The sequence below is a fragment of the Primulina tabacum genome, chromosome 3 (genome assembly GCF_025594145.1).
Source record: "Primulina tabacum isolate GXHZ01 chromosome 3, ASM2559414v2, whole genome shotgun sequence".
NCBI classification, from domain to species: Eukaryota; Viridiplantae; Streptophyta; class Magnoliopsida; order Lamiales; family Gesneriaceae; genus Primulina; species Primulina tabacum.
This window is the reverse complement of record NC_134552.1, coordinates 9,321,756-9,342,407: the sequence shown is the minus strand read 5'-3', so window position 1 is coordinate 9,342,407 and position 20,652 is coordinate 9,321,756. Positions and strand designations below refer to the sequence as shown.

At 36.6% G+C, this 20,652-nt stretch overlaps 1 protein-coding gene across 4 annotated transcripts; it reads left to right on the top strand.

Annotated features, from left to right (window-relative positions):
• The first annotated feature begins 12,552 nt into the window (after positions 1 to 12,552).
• On the top strand, positions 12,553 to 19,317 carry LOC142540037 (uncharacterized). Of its 4 annotated transcripts, none has more exons than XR_012819012.1 (9): positions 12,553 to 12,866; positions 14,114 to 14,201; positions 15,218 to 15,331; positions 15,683 to 15,765; positions 16,873 to 16,987; positions 17,191 to 17,282; positions 17,670 to 17,735; positions 18,083 to 18,216; positions 18,995 to 19,317. XR_012819012.1 is itself a non-coding variant. In XM_075645894.1 (9 exons), exons 1-9 carry the CDS (start codon positions 12,562 to 12,564, stop codon positions 19,103 to 19,105), a joined length of 1,047 nt encoding a protein of 348 aa, XP_075502009.1. In that variant the 5' UTR covers positions 12,553 to 12,561; the 3' UTR covers positions 19,106 to 19,317. The 4 variants fall into 4 exon arrangements, 3 of the variants coding, with proteins under 3 accessions (XP_075502009.1, XP_075502008.1, XP_075502010.1); XM_075645894.1 differs by having other exon boundaries at positions 15,239 to 15,331; positions 18,123 to 18,216; XM_075645893.1 differs by having other exon boundaries at positions 18,123 to 18,216.
• Positions 19,318 to 20,652: the final 1,335 nt, after the last annotated feature.

Here is a 20,652-nt window from a genome sequence, read left to right as displayed (position 1 = left end):
GCTCTTTTTTGTTCTGGCTGGATTGCGATCGTCATTTTGCCTTTTTATCGTCATTGTACAGTGATTTCCTGGCCAGATCTTACTTTGACTGCGGGGATTCATACAGTTACCCGGTCTCAGATTAGAGTCGTTTTGAAAGATTGGATTCTTCAGGGTGATGGCTCAGAGATGAGAGTTTCTTCATGGATTCCGCACTCATCTTCCAGTTTTCATTTGGTCTTCTTCGGCGTGTTGACTCTTAGCGCTGCTCGTATTTGATTAGTTACTGGCGCACTTTTTGTTGTAGTCTAGGGTTATTTTTGCTCATGTATTTATGTCCCTAGGCTACGTTGTCTTTATGTTTCTACTGCTTTAGCCTTTTTGAGGAGGTCTTGGTATAGTCTCCCTCCTCTTTTAGGTTTTCTTTCTGCTGTTACTTTTTATTTTGTGGATATATACAGGTAGGGGTCTGCCTAACCCCCCCGCATCCGGCGGTGTTTTACGGAAAAAAAAAAAAAAAAAACCCTAAACCCTAAACCCCAAAAACCCTAAACCCTAAACCCCAAACCCAAAAACCCTAAACCCTAAACCCTAAAAAAAACCTAAACCCTAAACCCTCTAAACCCTAAACCCTAAACCCCCTAAACCCCAAACCCCAAACCCCAAACCCTAACCCCTAACCCGAAAACCCAAACCCTAACCCCTAACCCGAAACCCTAAACCCTAAACCCTAAAGATGTACCGTCACCCCGATTGGGAGGGTAAGTGGCAGACTGTGACGTCTTATTCACACCGGGATCCCTAGAGTTAGATACGAGTCGAGTCCAAGATCTGAATTGATTTCAGTTGCATGCTTATATTGATTTGGTTTCATAGATTATGGAACCTGTTACTATTGATTTTATTCATGATGGTATGTTTCATGATTTATATTGTGTATATACTTGTATACCATGCTTTATACTGGATTTGTTCTCACCGGAGTTTCCGGCTGTTGTTGTGTCTGTATGTGTGCATAACGACAGCTGGGATAGGATCTGGGTCGCGACAGAGATGAGAGATCGATATCGCGTGGAGATTACGGGCCAAGAAGAAGGACTAGTGATGTAATACTAGACATGTATTAGATCATAAACACTAGTAGAATACTTGTAGTTGAACATGTGAATGTTATTTGGAGTTCAATAATATGACAACATTATGTATGGTGTATGATTTATATACATTAGTTTATAATGTTTAAAAGAAATTTTTTTATGACCCACATTTTCTAGCAAAGATCCAATTAATCCCAAAAAGGAATTGAGTTAGAGCCCGGGTCCCCACAACAGGTGGTATCAGAGCGATAGATCCTTTAGAATGAGATATAGTAGAATGAGCGGGGTAGATCGAATTTTCTTCCTTGGTTTTGTGGTGCTAGCATGATTTATTGCTTTCCCTATTACATGTTGTCTCGTTATCTGAGTTGATTTACAGCATGTTCGCAAAGACTGAATCAGAACCGATTCTGGATCAAAGGTATATGATCAGAGGAGTGCTGAGACAGATTATATAGATTGTGTACTAATCTGTTTGATAATCATATATGCCGCCTCGACGAGTACCGCAACCAGCAGCAGGTCGAGCACCAGAACAGGGCAGTACATCCAATGATCCGATGGATGTGACCGCTACACCGATGGAGACCTTGCTGAAAAGGTTTCAGTCATTTCGACCACCGACACTGAAGGGCACAGAAAATTCAGTTGAGTGTGAAAGTTGGCTCGATGATATAGAGATGTTATTTGAATCTCTCGACTACCCCCGACGAGCGACGAGTGAAATTGGTTGGACATCAACTGCAAGAAGTAGCAAAGAATTGGTGGTTGACTACGAAAAGAGCATTGGAGCACCGTGGCACGCAGATTACTTGGAAGGTGTTCAAGACTGAGTTTTATCAGCGATTTTTCCCCGTGTCCTACCGAAAAGACAAAGGTGCTGAATTTGCCAATTTGAGACAGGGACAGCTGAACATTGAGGAGTATGTTTCTAAGTTCTCTGCATTGCTCCGATTTGCTCCTCATGTTGCAGAAAATGATGAAGTCGTTGCTGATCAGTTTATCAATGGCGTGAATCCAGAAATCTTTACCTTGGTGAATACCGGTAGGCCCAATAATTTTGCAAAAGCATTGAATCGAGCCAAGGGGGCAGAAGCTGGATTGCTTAGGCAACGAAGCACTTCCTATATCGCTCCTACTCCGAGACCGCCACAACCCTCAGTTCAACCCCCTCCCAGATTTGAGAGCGGTGGTAGCAGCAGCGGAAGGAAAGACCAGTTGAAAGCAAAGGGAAAAAAATTTAAGAGATCAGGGAGCAGTTCGTCGAGCTCCAGTGGGTCTCGACAGAGAGGTCCTGGCCAGAGTACAGAGTATACAGGTGTATATTGCAGTTCCTGTGGAGGCCGACATGCCACCTAGCAGTGTTAGGGTGTTATGGGTCGCTGCAACATCTGCAAACATCAGTGACACTTTGCCAGAGTTTGTCCCCAGAGAGGTGTACAGCAGGCTCAGAGTGTAGGAGCATCTGGTTCAGTAGCTCAGCCTGAGAGGCAAGCTTCATCTGTCCATTCCTTTCAGCCCACTCCTACACAGACACAACCCAGAGCCAGAGGTAGCCAGACTGTGAGCCAACCTCCCAGACAGCAGGCTCGAGTATTTGCACTTACTGAAGAACAGACCCAAGATGCACCAGATGATGTGATTGCAGGTAACTGTTTTCTTTGCGGTTATCCTGCCTATGTATTGATAGACACGGGTGCATCTCATACTTTCATATCTGAGCATTTTGCATTGTTGCATTCATTGCATGTCGAGTCATTATCTGCTGTAGTGTCTATTTCTTCTCCGTTGGGAAGTGGTCTTATATCTGTGACTTCAGTTAGACATTGTATACTACAGTTTGAGGGTCACGAGATTGATTTAGATTGTATTGTGCTTGGGTTAGCTGATTTTGACTGTATTGTCGGTATCGATATGTTAACCAAGTACAGAGCTACTGTAGATTGTTTCCAGAAGATTGTCAGGTTCAGACCAGAGATGGCTGATGAGTCGAAATTCTTCGGTAAGGGTTCCAGATCTCGGATTCTCTTAGTATCTGTTTTGACGATGACTAGATTATTGCAGAAAGGAGCAGAGGGGTTCCTTATATATTCAGTAGATCTACTGAAACCGAGTCCGTCATTGGCAGATCTGCCAGTGGTACCTGACTTTGCGGATGTATTCCCAGACGAGATTACAGGGTTACCTCCAGCCCGAGAGGTTGATTTCAGCAATGATCTTATACCAGGTACAGTCCCTATATCTCGAGCTCCCTATAGAATGGCGCCTATTGAATTGAAAGAATTGAAAGAACAGCTCGAAGATTTATTGGCCAAGGGTTACATCAGACCGAGTGTATCTCCTTGGGGTGCTCCGGTATTATTTGTTCGAAAGAAAGACGGTTCGATGAGATTGTGTATTGATTACCGACAACTGAACAAGGCAACAGTGAAAAACAAATATCCATTGCCTCGTATCGACGACTTATTTGATCAGTTGCAGGGATCCTCTGTCTATTCCAAGATCGATCTGAGATCTGGATATCACCAGCTGAGAGTCCGAGATGTTGATATACCGAAGACAGCGCTCCGAACCAGGTATGGACATTACAAATTTATTGTCATGCCCTTTGGTTTAACGAATGCTCCAGCGGTGTTTATGAGTTTGATGAACCGTATCTTTCAGAAGTATCTAGATGAGTATGTTATTGTTTTTATTGATGATATTTTGGTATATTCCAAGAGTGAGACAGATCATGCCGAGCATTTAAAAATTGTGTTGCAGACACTGAGAACAGAGAAATTGTATGCTAAACTGTCAAAGTGTGAGTTTTGGTTGAGACAGGTTGTCTTTTTAGGTCATATCATATCTGGAGACGGTATTTCTGTGGATCCGAGTAAAGTTGAAGCTGTGATCAGTTGGCCTAGACCGACTTTTGTACCAGAGATATGCAATTTCATGGGTCTAGCACGATACTACCGACGATTTATCAGAGATTTCTCCAGTATTGCAAAACCGATTACCCAGTTGACGCAGAAGAATGCGTCATTTGTGTGGTCTGAAGCTTGTGAGTCTAGCTTCTTGGAGTTGAAGAAACGACTGACTACCTTCAGGTACTGGTGATTTCGTCGTATATTGTGATGCATCTCACAGGGGGCTAGGATGTGTTCTTATGCAGCGAGGACATGTGATTGTGTATGCCTCGAGGCAGCTGAAGCCACACGAGATTCGTTATCCAATTCATGATCTTGAATTGGCGGCCATCGTATTTGCTCTGAAGATATGGCGACACTATCTCTATGACGAGAAGTTTGAAATCTACTCTGATCACAAAAGCCTGAAATATCTGTTTTCTCAGTCAGAGTTAAACATGAGACAGCGTAGATGGCTCGATTTGTTAAAGGACTTTGATTGCGAGATCAAATACTATCCAGGAAAGTCAAATGCAGCAGCGAATGCCTTGAGTCGAAAGATATGTTCCCTATCTTTATCAACGATAGGTGTTTCGAATATGATTGAAGATTGATGTTTGTCTGGATTAGCGTTTGATACAGATAGTAGACCACTATGACTTGCTACGATTCAAGTTGAGCCAGATTTGATTTTGAGAATTAAAGCAGCACAAAGAACTGATCAGAATATTCAGAAGTCGATTCAGATGGTCAGATCAGGACATCAGTCAGAATATCAGGTACATGATCATAGTTTGTATGTGAATAACTGTCTTGTAGTGCCAGATGTTTCAGATTTGAAACAACAGATATTGTCAGAAGCGCACTGTAGTCGGTTCAGTATTCATCTTGGTGGCAGGAAGATGTACAACGATTTGAAGACACAATTTTGGTGGAAACAGATGAAGTCAGATATTGCAGAGTTTGTGTCTAAGTGCTTGAATTGCCAACAGGTGAAGGCCGAGAGGAAGAAGCTCGGAGGTTTACTTCAGAGTTTATCTATTCCTGAATGGAAATGGGATCACATTTCCATGGATTTCGTTACGAAGTTACCACGATCATCCCGGGGCTGTGATGCGATTTGGGTCATTATTGACAGATTGACCAAATCTGCATGCTTTATTCCGTACAGAATGACATATCGACATGATCAGATGGCCGAGATATATATCAGAGAGGTGGTCAGATTGCATGGTGTGCCGAAGTCGATCGTATCAGATCGTGATCCACGATCCACTTCTCATTTCTGGCACAGTCTGCAGCAGGCTTTAGGTACGACATTGCATCTGAGCACTGGTTATCATCCCCAGACAGGACTATCCAAACATTAGAGGATATGTTGAGAGCTGTAGTGCTAGATTTTGGCACTAGTTGGAAAGATTCACTACCACTTTGTGAATTCTCGTACAACAACAGCTATCAGACGAGCATCGAGATGGCACCGTTTGAGGCGTTATATGGCAAGAAGTGCAGATCTCCTCTGTATTGGGATGATGTATCTGAGGTACCAGAACTTGGACCTGATATGATTCGTGAAATGACTGAGAAGGTGAAGATCATTCAGAAGAGAATGAAGACGGCGCAGAATAGACAAGCCAAATATGCAAACATAAGACGTAGACCGTTAGTATTTGAACAAGGAGACAGAGTATTTTTGAAGATTTCTCTTTTCCGAGGCGTTGTCAGATTTGGCAAACGCGGGAAGTTATCTCTTAGATACATCGGTCCGTACGAGATTCTTGAGAAGATTGGCGATCGAGCATATCGACTTTCTCTTCCCCCTTCTTTATATGGGATACATGACGTTTTTCATGTATCGATGCTGCGTAGATACATGCCTGATGCTTCTCATGTCATTCAGCCTGATGAGGCCGAGCTTGACGATACACTGAGTTATTTTGAGCAACCATTACAGATTTTGGATCGAAAAGAAAAGCAGCTCAGAACGAAGACTATTCCACTAGTGAAAGTCCAGTGGAGTCGGCATGGCATTGAAGAAGCGACTTGGGAGACAGAATCAGAGATGAGACAGAGATATCCCGAGCTATTTTCATGATGTGAGTATTTATTCAGCTTTTGATTATAATGCTGCTTTTACACGCTTTGATTGATTGATTTCAAGTTCGAGGACGAACTTATATCTAAGAGGGGGAGAAATGTAATGCCCGAGATTCTTGTTGATACATTTGAATTGATATATAGTATGAATAAGGAATTCAAGAACAGACGGGGAGAAATGACGTTGCAAAACTTGAATATATTGATAAAGAGAGATCGCACTCGCGCCTAGTATTCTACCGCACCCGCGGTTGTGGCTCATGAAATGGGGAAGAGTTACAGTAGGGTGAACGCACCCGTGGTGAAAACAGGACCGCACCCGCGGTCGTCGATTTTGAAAATTTAGAAGGGGATGCAGTGAGCTGACTGCACCCGCGGTCAAGAAGGAGTGCACCCGCGGTGCTCTGTGCGAGAAATCCACCTTTGATTCTTATGTTGACACATGGCATGATATATATATACTTAGTGCATGATTCATTTCTTCCTCATTCAGCAGATCAGCAACGAAAGAATCTCCTTCAAGCTTCAAGCTTTTCCTCTTCCTCTTCAACACTTGGTTGTGACAAATCCGTTTTACCAAATTGCGATCCGAGACTAGATTTGTGCTCCTCTCACCCAAGGCTACAAGAGGATGTAAGTTTGGTTACGTTTCAGCATGATTTAGATTCCATGTGTTGAAAAAATTATGATATGATGGTTAGTATGTGTTCTTGATATGTTGAACATAGGGTAATTGAAACCGGAACGAAAAAATGAGACCGTATGCGATTCGTGTGAAATTTCACCATATAATTGATTGAGCATATACATGTTTCAGAGCTTAGAATGTGTTATGATGAGAATGGTGAGTTGTTGATATTGATTATGTTGTGTTGATATGACCGGTATCGAGAATCCGCCGTTATGCCGTCAAAATGACTTGAAATGAAATATTGATTCCTATGTGTAGTGTTGTGTACTAGAGATTGATAGAATGCACATTGACTATGCCATTTCAGATTTGTATTGGCAACTTTGACATCGAGACTTCGACATCGACAAAGATTGAACGACAAGAGAGGTATAATTCATGTGAATTCGGGAAGATACAACTCGAATTAGATTTGATTTGAGTTTCCCAAAATCACATACTAGATTGTTGTTTATATCTTGTTATGCCTTGTTTATAGATGTATATTCAAGCATTTAAGATAGGAGAGTCATTGGCAGATTTGCCAAATTTCTAGATGTTCGGTAGTATCGGCGCATAGGAGCAGATTTACTCCGATTGTAGACATTCGATACAGACAGGACCGAAGTCTAGGAATAAGATGTACCGTCACCTCGATTGGGAGGGTAGGTGGCAGACTGTGACGTCTTATTCACACCGGGATCCCTAGAGTTAGATACGAGTCGAGTCCAAGATCTGAATTGATTTCAGTTGCATGCTTATATTGATTTGGTTTCATAGATTATGGAACCTATTACTATTGATTTTATTCATGATGGTATGTTTCATGATTTATATTGTGTATATACATGTATACCATGTTTTATACTGGGATTTGTTCTCACCGGAGTTTCCGGCTGTTGTTATGTCTGTATGTGTGCATAACGACAGGTGGGACAGGATCTGAGTCGCGACAGAGATGAGAGATCGAGATAGCATGGAGATTACGGGCCAAGAAGAAGGACTAGTGATGTAATACTAGACATGTATTAGATCCTAAACACTAGTAGAATACTTGTAGTTGAACATGTGAATGTTATTTGGAGTTCAATAATATGACAACATTATGTATGATGTATGATTTATATACATTAGTTTATAATGTTTAAAAGAAATTTTTTTATGACCCACATTTTCTAGCAAAGATCCAATTAATCCCAAAAAGGAATTGAGTTAGAGCCCGGATCCCCACAACAGGTGGTATCAGAGCGATAGATCCTTTAGACTGAGATAGAGTAGAATGAGCGGGGTAGATTGAATTTTCTTTTTTGCTTTTGTGGTGCTAGCATGATTTATTGCTTTCCCTATTACATGTTCGTTATCTAAGTTGATTTACAGCATGTATTCGCAAAGATTGAATCAGAATCGATTCTGGATCAGAGGTATATGATCAGAAGAGGGCTGAGACAGATTATATAGATTGTGTACTAATCTGTTTGATAATCAGATAAAATCCATACTTACAGTCGAATTTAGAAAATATCTTTGCATTGCGTATGCAGCTAATAAGATGTTCTCTACTAGGTATGAAGTACCTATCAAACTCCAGAATCTTATTAATTTCTTGATAATTAATAACTAATCTAAATTTGTTCCTTTTAATTTCATCATGATTTCTTACAAGAAATCCTGGACTGCTGTATGGTGGAATTCCTGCTTTGATCAAACCAAGGTCCAAATGTTCCTTGATTATAATCTGCATATCCCTTTGATCAATTATGTTCATTGGAATAGGCTTGCATCAGACAAATTCATAATCTTTTTCTTTCTTAATTTTCAGGCAGGCTTTGAGTTGATTCTTATCCCACCATGCCAAGAGATCTTCATTTTAATTTTCTTTGATCCTTTTCTTGACATCCTCTAAGGATACCTTTGATTCAAACCCTACCTCCTTCTGATGTAGAGCTATCTTAAGGCATTCTATTTCTTCTGGTTGGAGCTCTTTATCTGCTCTTAGCTGGAGCATTGTTTCTCCAAACCATCTAGAATCCTTCGTTTTTGGGTTCAGAAGTTTTCCTTCATCACCACGCTTTCTGCAAAATTGGATTGACAATTTCTGTAAAATGCCTCTCTGAGTCTCTGGACTATGATTTTATGATCACAAAGTGTTGTGAACATTAATCGTCTATTATCATTTTCTTGCGTATAGGACTTAAACATTTGTAGGAAATTGTTTCCTATCAAAATTTCAGCACATGTATCATGAAAATAAATCGGTGGTATAAGGTGTTTGTCCAGCACCTCCGATCACAATTTCAGTCATCTTAATCCATTTGCATAAGATTAAGATTCTTCTGGATAAATCTCTTCCAGCAATATTTGGTAGTTATTCTTCCAAATTATTTGGAAAAACTCCTCTTTTTTCTGTGCAGATTTCAGCACCTGAATCAATATAAGCAGCAAAATACTCTGCCTTATATTGTTCGTATAACATTCCTACTGGAATGTATATTGAGAAATGACTTGTGGTCATTGGATTTTCCACATCCATTCCATATTCTAGACGTTTCCAATGTTTATGTTCCTCGAGAAACTCTAGTCCAAGAACAAGTCGATCTGGTTCTTTTCCTGGAATTCCTTTGATATGAATTTACAATTCTCCGATATTGAACATTCCTTGGTAAGTTCCTATCGTAGGTTGTTCTAAATATTATATGGTATTACAAGGAAATTGATTCCTTTGTTTTGTAATATCAAATACTATTTCTACTTCCTTCCACCCTTCTGGGCATCTAAGCTTTCCTATTGTGGAAAAAAATTTAGCTCATGTTGGGTTTCTTGGACATATGATTTTCCTCAATTGTAACTTGTAATTGTTTCTGTACTAAAGGAAACTCAACTCTTTCTGGATAAATTGTCTGAGAAACTTTTCCAAATATCTCAGGTATTTCAATGAACTCATTTCTAATAAACAATTCTGAATGATGTGTATTAGATATAGCATATGAAATTTGATAGGTAATAGAATATGTCATATTACATTCTTTCATCAGTCTTTTTTCATCGAAGTTCTGATGCAATGTCAAGGCTTGAATGAAATCTCGATCTGCTAAGTTGCAGGCAATTCTCGGATAGATTACTCCTACAATCTTTCATGCACAGAGATTTCCTAAAATAGTTCCCAGTACTGAATCTTGAAGGTTACCCATTCTTTTATCCCATATAGCAATATCAATTGGGTGAATCTATTCCGTCTTTGAAAGTAGCTTTTATCATAATCTGGATTGCCCCGATATGAATCCAGGACATAGTTTGTGCTACTTCTATCTTGAGTTTTTGTAATTCCTCCTTAATTTCTTCAAAAGAAATTAATTGCATCTCCATTCTATTTCATGTAAGTTCCATTAGAATTGCCATTTCTTTTCTGAAACCTTATTGATTAGAATATGCTTTTTGTTTTTTAGGCCAAGACTTCGTAAGAATTTTTTCTACATGTCCTACAGAGAATCCTTGATATCTTTGTATATTAGGATTTTATCTCATGATCCTTTGGACCATGTTATGAGATATATTTGTCTGGCTAAAGAAACCAGACAAATCTCCACGTGTTTCGTGTCGAAACACACCGTCTTCAGTCAAATTCCAATTCAGTTCCATCATATTCTTCTTGACTCGAGACTTCTTCTTCTTCATATATACTCTCATCTGAGGCAATATCCTCAAATCGGTATATCTGAATAAGATCTTGGTAATAAACTGCTTCTTCAATATCCGGGGTTGGATCGAAGCGTTTAATACCTCTTTTTTCATTTTTTGGACAGTTGGTTGAGATATGACCTCTTGCTCCACATGTCCAACAATTACAATCCTTGAAACTTTCATTAGCTCGAGTATGAGATCTTCTGAAAGTTTTCTTCGTAGGTGTTCTTCCTGTGCTTCGGGATGTACTCGAGGCTTGGGATGATATCCTACTTCTTGATGGTCCACTTCTTTGCCCAGATTTATAAGATCTGACCTTTTGTCTAGACCAAATTGTTCTTGGTTTCCAATAACTTCTTCCCCCTATAGCATAAGGGTGAGCCCTAAAATTTTTCCTCTTATGCTTCTGTGGTTTACTTCTAATAATTGTTGGAAGATCATTTTCCTTACAACACAATGGAGTACGTTTATTAATACCCCTTAAATGTTTGTAATTCTTTTGTAATGCTGCCAAATTTCACCATTCTGCTAGTTTTCCTTTAAGGAAAGAGGTTTTTCGTGCCAATGTATCTGGATTGCCAGTGAATATATTCCCTTATTAGCATTTCTCTCTAGGGACTTGGCATCTTGGTGAAGAAGAGTTGCATTGCTATATCTTCCTCGACCCCTGAGTTTCATCTATATTTAGTGAATAACATAATATATTCATCCACTAAACATAAATCAAGTAATTCAAATCTATACAGAGCTTGAGTATATTTCTTCCTCTTCTCTGTATCTTGATTGTTAAAATAGTCTACCCCTACAAATTGTGCTTTAAATAGGGTAGCCACTTTTCCGACTATCTCGCTAAGAGATTCTCTGGCTAGAACTGACTCTTTGGTTTCTACAGAAGTCATGTCCCGAGCAATTTTAACCGATCTCATAAGACTCATTTCCAGAAGTTTAATGAATCCTTCTCTATTGAGATCTAGTGTTCCTGCTGCGATTTTCATAGCGGATGTTCAATCATCTATGAGATCTTCTCTGTTTTTGAAATCTAATGCATTTAGGTTAAGCATAACCCCATGAGGATGTATATATTCTAAAACAGATTTCTCATAGGGTATTTGGTGCAAAAAAATTTGATTCTTCCTTGACCTTGTTCCCGCTGGGTGATCTTCACCACCAGTATAAAAGTCTGGTTGGGATTCTCTCATATTTATATTCTGAGATCCAACACTTTCTCTTGGTGGTTCCTGCGAAGATGACCAGGTTATGGTAGGTTGTTCACCCTCAGTCGTGTTCATCTTTAGATCTACAACTTTAAGATTTGCAAAAGATTCTGCAAGCTCATGTAGATCCTCTAGACCAATTCTTTTTAAAGTTGTCATTAGATTAATTTCTTTTCTGAGACGGTTTTGATCAGATTGATCATCTTTTTTTCTTCAGTTAAAGGTTTGGGCATCACTTTGGCATTCTGTAATAAGGGTTCAGTACCAAATGATGAAGGTAACCTTCCTTCTGAAGTCTAATTACTAGAACTTGGTTGTTGTTCTAGATTCTGAATTCTTGCTCGAATATCCTTTAATATTCCAAGAATTTCTTCCTGCTTTCAAGGATTTTCTCCACATTATGTGGTACATAATACAGCATATTGCCATGGATTTGTACCGTTTTTTGAATTTCTCTAAGATCTCCAGAGATTTTAGAGGAATCTGGTACTATTTCTAAGAACATGTTATTTTGAGTCATAAGTTTACCTTAGGATTCTGATAAGTTCATTCTTGATATCTAACCTTAGTTAGCTCTTCCTGTTGCAAATATTCCAGAGTTCTGAAATAAATCCTGTAAATAGTTATCTCGAACCTGGGTTCGGATTCATGTAATTTGAGAAAATTCTCCTCCTCAAACATTTAATTACTCATAATAATAAATTTGTACATTTAAAATAATTTTACATTAGCTCTAATACCATTTTCTCCCAGGAAAATCAATCATTAAAATATGTAAGGATATTTTTGTCAACTTCAAACTTTTTAGGGAATTTGAGCAAAGATTAACTTTCTTTTCTTGAATCTGATTACACCAATATCATTTACATTTTTGCCCTCGGAAAATGACCTTATCGTGGGACTCATTTATTGGTTGAACGAAGCTCTCATGATTGATGTTATCCCTCCAAAGCAAAGGCGGGGAGATTGCTCTCTGGGTGTGCTTGAAATCAAGCAGAGCGAATATGGCTTCCGCATATTTAAACCTCGCTGGATTCGTTGCTTTTGTTCCCAAATTACCCACCACTGCCCATTTTCCTACATATCTGTTTCGTTCAAGAACTTGCTGGTTCGATGGGATTACGGTTTCCACTTCAAGATGTCAAGCCAAGTTTGAGGAATTCCAAGAAAATATCAAGGATGATGACGTACAGCAACTGTTGATTCCAGAACCCAATGATGCAGAGGAAGAAGATGACAGGTGAAAAAATAATAAATTTTACTGTCCTTAAATGGGCCTAGGTAGATGGGAAGGGGGTGAATTAGTGCTTTTATCGCCCAAAATTGACTTTGTATACTAGATTATACAATTAGTTCAAGTACATAGCAAGGAGCCGTTACTATTAAATCCTTAATTTAAAATGCTTGTAAGCTGTATCTGAGCATCTGACATGTTATAGTTTCGAGGCATTACAACTCAACCCTCTATCAAAAAGGATTCCGTCCCAGAAATCTAAACAATGGTGCTTAGCCCAAATAAAAATATCTTAAATATCTTACACATTTTCCGCTTACAATCGTACACATATTAGCAGTACCTAGAAAATAAAAGTATTGCTTGATAACATACTATACATGTCAGCTGTGTGTGCATAGCTTCTATCACAAACTGCTCCCTTTAATTCCAAGAGTCATATAATTAATTCTCACAACATTTCTTTAATGCCATGTTATGGTCCCAAATAATGGATCTCGTTATGGTGATTTTTGGGTGAAAAGTGAGGGATTGGAGGCTTTTTGAAGAGAGAACCGTACAATCTCTCTTGGTCTTGAGGCTTATTAGGAGTAGAACCTGATATCTCGTGGCAAGTGACAACTATTGTTATGGGGAAAAAATCTCATGCTTTACTTCATCAAAGAGTGCTGAATAAATACAAAAAGTTCCTGCGTGCAAAATAAAAGATGAACACAATCTCCTAAGACCTCTTCCTATCTAGAACCCTATCCCTTTATTAAAAAATTCAAACAAATCAAAAGATAAACTGATTAAATTAAACAGACTAAAAGATAAACACAAAATGAAATTATTGTCAAGATATCAATCAGCTTGGGCTAGCCATGGGCTTCGTGGCCCATTACACGTGTGTGAGCATCTATTGGTTTGTCTCAGTTTAGCCCTGGCCTAAGTTTATTGAGAGAATATGCAAGTAATACAAAGTAATAGTATGAGATTAGATATAACCACAAGAAAATAATTCATGTTGTTATATATGCACAACTTAGATATAATTAGAATAGGTTGAATTTGTTCTTATTGGATCCTTGTTTTGTCATACCAAAATTTTTACTTGTATTCTTAGGTTGAGTAGTTTCATTCGTAAAGAAATCTATTTCATGCTAATGTAATTAACTGAAAGCTACTGTCTACTAGATTCACGTCATATTTGTAGCCTTACGTGCAAGGAGATGTAAAGACGTGACATTTGTTTCATTTAAATTTTGTTTCAGTTGCTTGCCTTCTGATTTGGAGGGTGCGGTTCAGCAGTCTGGCCAAGCAAGCGCTGAGTTTGTTTCTTCGGGAGGAACAAGAGCTATAGTATGGATATTAGGACGTGTCAATTCTGTTAGAGTTGTTTTTTCCTTTTTGAAATATTTTATGGGTTTTTTAGTTGACTTCAGTTAATCGCGTTTTTGTTAGTGTGTGTGTCTTGGTTTGGGGGGTAGGGGGGATCATGCACTTAATTTATGCTATTCCATGGTCTTACTAATTATGAAACTGTTAGTTTCAAAAAGATTTGATGCTATGATATTATTAGGGAGATTTTCTTAAATAGACTTCACACAGTTACTATAATCAATTTTAGTCTTCAGTTAAATTAATTTACCAAAATAGTCTTTTTATCATATCAAATTACATAGATATCCTCTATCATTTAAACTCTATTCACCATCAATTTCTTTATCTCAAACTCTTTATCTCGAATAATCTTATGAATTTCATGCTTTTGGACATAGAGTGGTGATAATTCTTTTGTCGAGTATCATTTTTATGCATTTTATTTTTTTGAAGGTTTGTTGTGCATACTCATAAACTGTTAGCATGGAATAAAATAGAGACTTAATTGAGACCATCAGATTTTTTGTTTATATTTGTATAAACTCACATTGATATAATTATTATGTTTCATAACCATGGTAATTGGTGATTTGTTCATATTATTTTAGATGAGCAACAATCGTAATTAAAATATTATAATCTTGATAGTTTCGTATGCACTAATTCAAACTAACAATTCATAATTTTATTAAAATATGTTTATTGATATAAGTAAGTAGTACTAAAAAAATTAATATATTATAAATTAAATAAAACAGAACAAATGTTAAATCAACTCTTAAAGAGAAATAATAGATAATTAAACAAATGAATCACGAAAATGGAACATGTGTGTTCATAGAAAAAGGGTATTTTAGGATTTTTTAATTAAATAAGACATAATGCAAAATGTGTAATAAAGAATGTCATTTTTGAAATTATGACTTTGAAATAGACTAGAATAATCAATTTCTCTATTATTATTTTTTACTTCTATTCTTTCTTTCTTTCTTTAGGTTGAATTATTAATTCCACAGTTGCAGTTTCTTGATGATGAAGGGGCACAAATTGAACTTTGGGAACTGTCAAAGATATTCTTGGATACTCTTATGGAAGAAACAAGATGCCAGGTTTGTTTCCTTTTTGTAGTACTTGCAGGGAGGCTCTTTAGGGATGAACATCACCATCAGCACTTCCGAGGGTTGAAAGATAGTATTTTGAAAGCTAGATCATTTTGAAGACTTGAGAAACTGGGTGGTGATTAATAACGTGCATCGATGTTGTACCTGAGTATTTTTTTCTTCTTATGTTTATTTAGTTCAATTTGGTTATATAGGAATGTGAGGGTTAGCTTATTCTATCAAATGTAATCAAGAAGATCATGATGTAGTATGTAGCTCCTGCTTTGGAATATATATTTTTTATTGTAGTAAGTTCAAATATAATTTAGGCTATTTATAGTTAAAAGCTCTTGGTTGTAGAGGGTTAAAGCTATATTTCCAGATGCCGGTGCTGCTGCTTTGCTAAAGTATAAGTGGAAAGATGCTAAATTTGGTTTCTCCAGGTAAATCTTTACCTAAATTTCATTTCTCTTTCAAGAATAGTTCCAATTATAATTTTATTATGAATTTCATATAATCATTAATTCTATTTGTGACTTGAGGTTATTCTAGCATAATTGTTTCTGTTGAGTGCTAGCTTAGACTAAGGTAAGGAGATCGAGTATTTCGTTGAGAGTGGGGCAGGGTAGAGGAATATTTTCTTCTTCCTTGTTTTAATGTTCATTATAATCGCGTTTCTTATAAAAAAAAAGATCATAATCTTTTTTTAAAGAATTTAATATCAACATCCTTCATATTTTTCTTTACTGCCTATTTTGTGGTCGTATCAACTTCCCTCTACCCTGTGGTCATATATAGATACATCATCTGCATGTATAAGTTAGCATATGATGTACGATGAATTTCCAAAGTATTACCACTTATCTCCAAATTAATATTTTTGAACTCTATCCCAGTGAAGTCCTTTGTGAAAATAGCAATCATGGTTTAAGGATTATTCAATCAATTGCACCAAACAAATTATGGTTTACCCCGTAACTACTGTTTTTTTCTTAATGTTTTCAACCAAATTTTATATGCAAAAGTGCTCTCGAAACCAGAATAAAAAAAGCCTAATTAGGTCTTGCTGCTGTAGCTTATCGATAAACTGAATTACTTGCTTTAATGGCCTAAATACTATTGGTACTATAAAAAAGGCTCATATTTATCTTTACTAGGAAAGTGCATGTGTATCGCACGTTGGTGACTAACAATTGAAAATATGGTTACAAAATGGGAAAATTGCAATTTTAGTCCTGTAAGTTGGCCTGATTTGGGTTTTAGTTCTGTAACTTGTCAATGTTTGGTTTTCGTTCAATAATTCGGATTTTTTTGGTTTTGATTCTTTTTTTGCCAAAAAACCATAAACCCCATCGAATATTGTTTATTTGACACTTTGGATATTTCAGTTTTCCCGAATCAGTATTCATCTAACATTTCATCTCCAGATTTGTGCAAGTGATTGCTACTAAGTTGCTGCATGTATTTCTGAAATTTTTTGCCAAGAACCCGGCTACCTAACATAAAATATTCTAACTGTTTTGTAATTCTTCATCATCTGTACTATCCAGTTTAGGTGATAGGAAACCTGTAGATAATGAAGATGAGATTGTTGTGATGGTTGTTCCTGATTATCAGATGTTGGAATATGTTGAAAGAATTGCATCCGACATCTCAAATGTTTCGGTACGACTTCATTATCATTTTTCAATTGTATTTGTGAATGAATTTGTATGTAAATTAGTGACATTAACAATTGTTGTTGGGCAACCTTATTATGTGGGAGTATATTTTGTTGTAATTTCTTATTTTTTGAGGTGTTTTTTCGAAATATAAAGAATATATTACTGAGACCTTGTGTTGGAATACTTTTTAAACTATATTGTTAGCCTAGGCCTCTGATCATGTGGAATCCACGCCTTATTAGTGAGGATGTTGGAGTCGGAATTAATGTTCGCCGGTTACGAAGGGACTTTTTAAGGTATTTAAGTTCTTGACTCTAAATTTATATTATAAAGCAGTAGATTGGTTCACGTGGAATTTTTACTCAAATCTTGAGAAATAAATAATCTATTGTGTTTTTTCTACCTCATTTTTGCTTTTGAATTCCATTTCTTATTCAGCATCTATTGTTGCTATTATGTATTAAAATTGTTTTACAAGCTGAGAAGGTCTCACCAAAATCAGTTCATTATAAAAGGCCGAGTCGGTTATAATATTCAGATGAAATTCTTGTCTTTTATTTTCATTTTTCATAGTTTTCTACGATTGTGCATTTGTGGTGGTAGAGATGCAATTTTTTTGGGTTATAAACTTATAAAGCATGTAATATATTGTGTTCATATTAATGTATTATATCATTTTGCAGCACTTTTACTGTAGTCTACTCAATGAAACCTCTTCCATCTGGTGCTGTGTTTCGATGTTATCCAGGGTAAGTATGTACTTCAATTTAACTATTTAGGAATTCCCATCGACATTCAAGAATTTTGGTCCTCACTTCTATGAAAATCCTCCGTTGGAACTTTTATGGAGACTTTTAGAGTTATATTGAAACTATCCTATGGTGGTTTTGTTCAATGTCAGACGAGCCACCCAAATATTACAAATTTACGATGGCCGTTTAGTTATTATCTTCATTTTCTTCTTTCAAAATTAGTAAATCGAACTAATTTACAGAATCATTTTATAATGTAATTTGCTATATAACCTAAAATTTTGGTATGCAGAGTATGAGACAACTCATACCTTCATAATACATAGGACTTATTAGTCTTTTAGTTTGATAGATTTTCGTGATGATTGGGCTCTCTCCCATCAGATCATGGAAGGTCTTTTTTGATGATAAAGACCGACCCAACAGATATCTTCTCGCAAAGGAACAGATAAGCCGTCCTGATATAGAAGATCTCGAGGTTGGTTCTCCTTTGAGTTGTACTCTCAATTAAATCAGTGTTATGTTCTTAGCAAAAGGATACAGCAGCATAGATTAGGCCGGCTTGAAAAGCACAATTTCATGTGTATGAACGACGACAACCTTACGTTAACAGAAGTTAAGAAAATGCTATTACTTACAAGGAGGAAAGTAACAAGAAATATAATAATCTCAAGCTTCTTTAGAAAAGATTAAGATTAAGAGTCTATGTTTTCCATTCATTTTTTTGGTGATACGAGGGTGCGAGGAGACAAAAGCAATAGTTGACGAACAAAACGAAATGAGTCCTAACAAATTAACCATCCTATGTGAAGGAGCTGACTTCCGGATGAGCTCCTATGTTTTACAATCGTATTCCGTCTCTCATTTCTTATGAAACACATGGATTACGTGTTTGTTACTACCTCCTTTCTAATTGAATGAGCTTCTTTTCCTTTTTCGGTTGTCCCAAATATATAATTCAATTTCTATATTTAGTTGCATTTTTTCTTGGTTTACTAGTATACTCCTATATAAATTAAATAGAGATAAAATAAGAAGTTCGTATATAAATTGGTTTTTCCAATGATTTTCTTAATCTATATGAAAATAAATAACTCTATATATTTGAGATGGAAGTAGTAAATAAATTTTAATATTATCTTTCAGACGCATGTCTATATTCATTTTCACATGCACGAAACATTTGGTTTAGATCGAGATTCATTAGACATACACTAAAATAAGTTTTTTGTTGCTTTTGTTTTGTGTCTATGCAGATAATATTTGGAGGAGGAGGAGAGCCAGAAAATGGGACATCATCCCTTTTTAATCATGCAGCAGGCATCTTCTCCTCAATAAATAGATTTATGAAAGTGATTTCGAGATAATTTTATCTTCTTATCTTCAGTTGTCACATTTGCTACTGATTGAAGGCAGTTTCACAACGCCATATTAGCTCCATGTGTATCTCTCGGCAAAGTTTAGCCAAAGTTCTATCGTGTTTATGCACAATTTTCTTGATTCAGTTCCAAAATCTTTATGTACAATTTAACAACAGTTTTACCGTGTTTATGTTACATTTTCTTGTTTGAGTTCCAAATTTGTAGTTCACGTCTGTTAGTGGAGCTACACAAGTAATATTAGAATTTGGTCAGTAGTTGTATAACCTAATTCTTTTCGGATTTATTTGACATAAATTCTCTACCTACTTATGAACTAAGACTCTCTGTAATGGAAATGTGAAACTTGCACATAGTGTACTGGATTTGATCCACGTAGACATTTGTGACCCGTTAAGTGTTAGCACAAAATATGGGCAATCTTACTTCGTTATCTTTACTGATGACTATTTGAGGTATGAGTATGTTTATTTGATGAGACACAAATCTGAAGCGTTTGAAAAATTCAGATCAGAAGTGGAAAAACAATTAAAAAAGAGTATTAAGACACTTTGATCTGATTGAAGTAGAGAATATTTGTGTATTGAATTCTTGGATTATCTAAAAGAGAATGAAATTCTCTCACAGTGGACTTCACCTGCAACATCAAAATTGAATGGTGTTTCTGAACATCATAATCGAACTTTGATGGACATAGTTCGATCTATGATGGGATTTACTGAATTGCCTACATCGTTTTGGGGCTTTGCACTTGAAACTACGACAATATTGTACAAAAGCAGTGGATAAAACACCATATGAGAAATGGATGGAAAAAACTCACAAATATTCTTACTTGAAAATATAGGGATGTCATGCTTAAGTAAAACAGATTGTGAGAGACAAATTGGATAGTATATCTATTTTGTGTTACTTTGTGAGATAACTAATAATTCTATTGGATACTATTTCTTTCATCCCTAAGAAGAAAAAATGTTTGTTTCAAGTAATGTCACTTTTTTAGAGAATGAATTTCGATTAGATAGAAAATGTAAGTTGATAGAACTTGAAAAAATTCAAGATACTCTCTCAACTGTAGAAGTTGAACCTAATATCCATCACTAAGTAGTTGAAGTTCACGCACTTAGAAGGTCTGATAGGATTATTACTCCACCTACTAGATATACGCTTCTTCATAAACAAGGCCATGATAAGCCTTGTGATGGATGTGATCCGATGAACTTCAAATAAGTGATATCTGATAGTGATTCATCCAAATTGAAGTCATGCAGTCTGAAATAGACTATATGCATTCAAACCAAGCCTGGAAATTAGTATATCCACATGAGGAAATTGTTATCATATGATGCAAATGGATCTACAAAAGAAAGCTTGGGGCGAATGAAAAGGTTTGACCTTCAAGGCAAGGCTGGTTGCAAAAGGTTACATTCAAAGGCAAGTAATTGACTATGAGGAAACTTTTTAATCAGTTGCTATGTTTAAGTCCATTAGAATGTTAGTAGCCATAGCAGCATGGTATGACTATGAAATATGAA

What these genes read in the sequence shown, in the direction of transcription:
- LOC142540037 (XM_075645893.1), top strand. Translation starts at nt 12,562, where the DNA reads ATGTTATCCCTCCAAAGCAAAGGCGGGGAGATTGCTCTCTGGGTGTGC. An exon ending in TGGAAGAAACAAGATGCCAG is followed by an intron (nt 15,332 to 15,682) that starts GTTTGTTTCCTT and finishes TCTTGGTTGTAG; the next exon opens with AGGGTTAAAGCTATATTTCC. An exon ending in GCTAAATTTGGTTTCTCCAG is followed by an intron (nt 15,766 to 16,872) that starts GTAAATCTTTAC and finishes TGTACTATCCAG; the next exon opens with TTTAGGTGATAGGAAACCTG.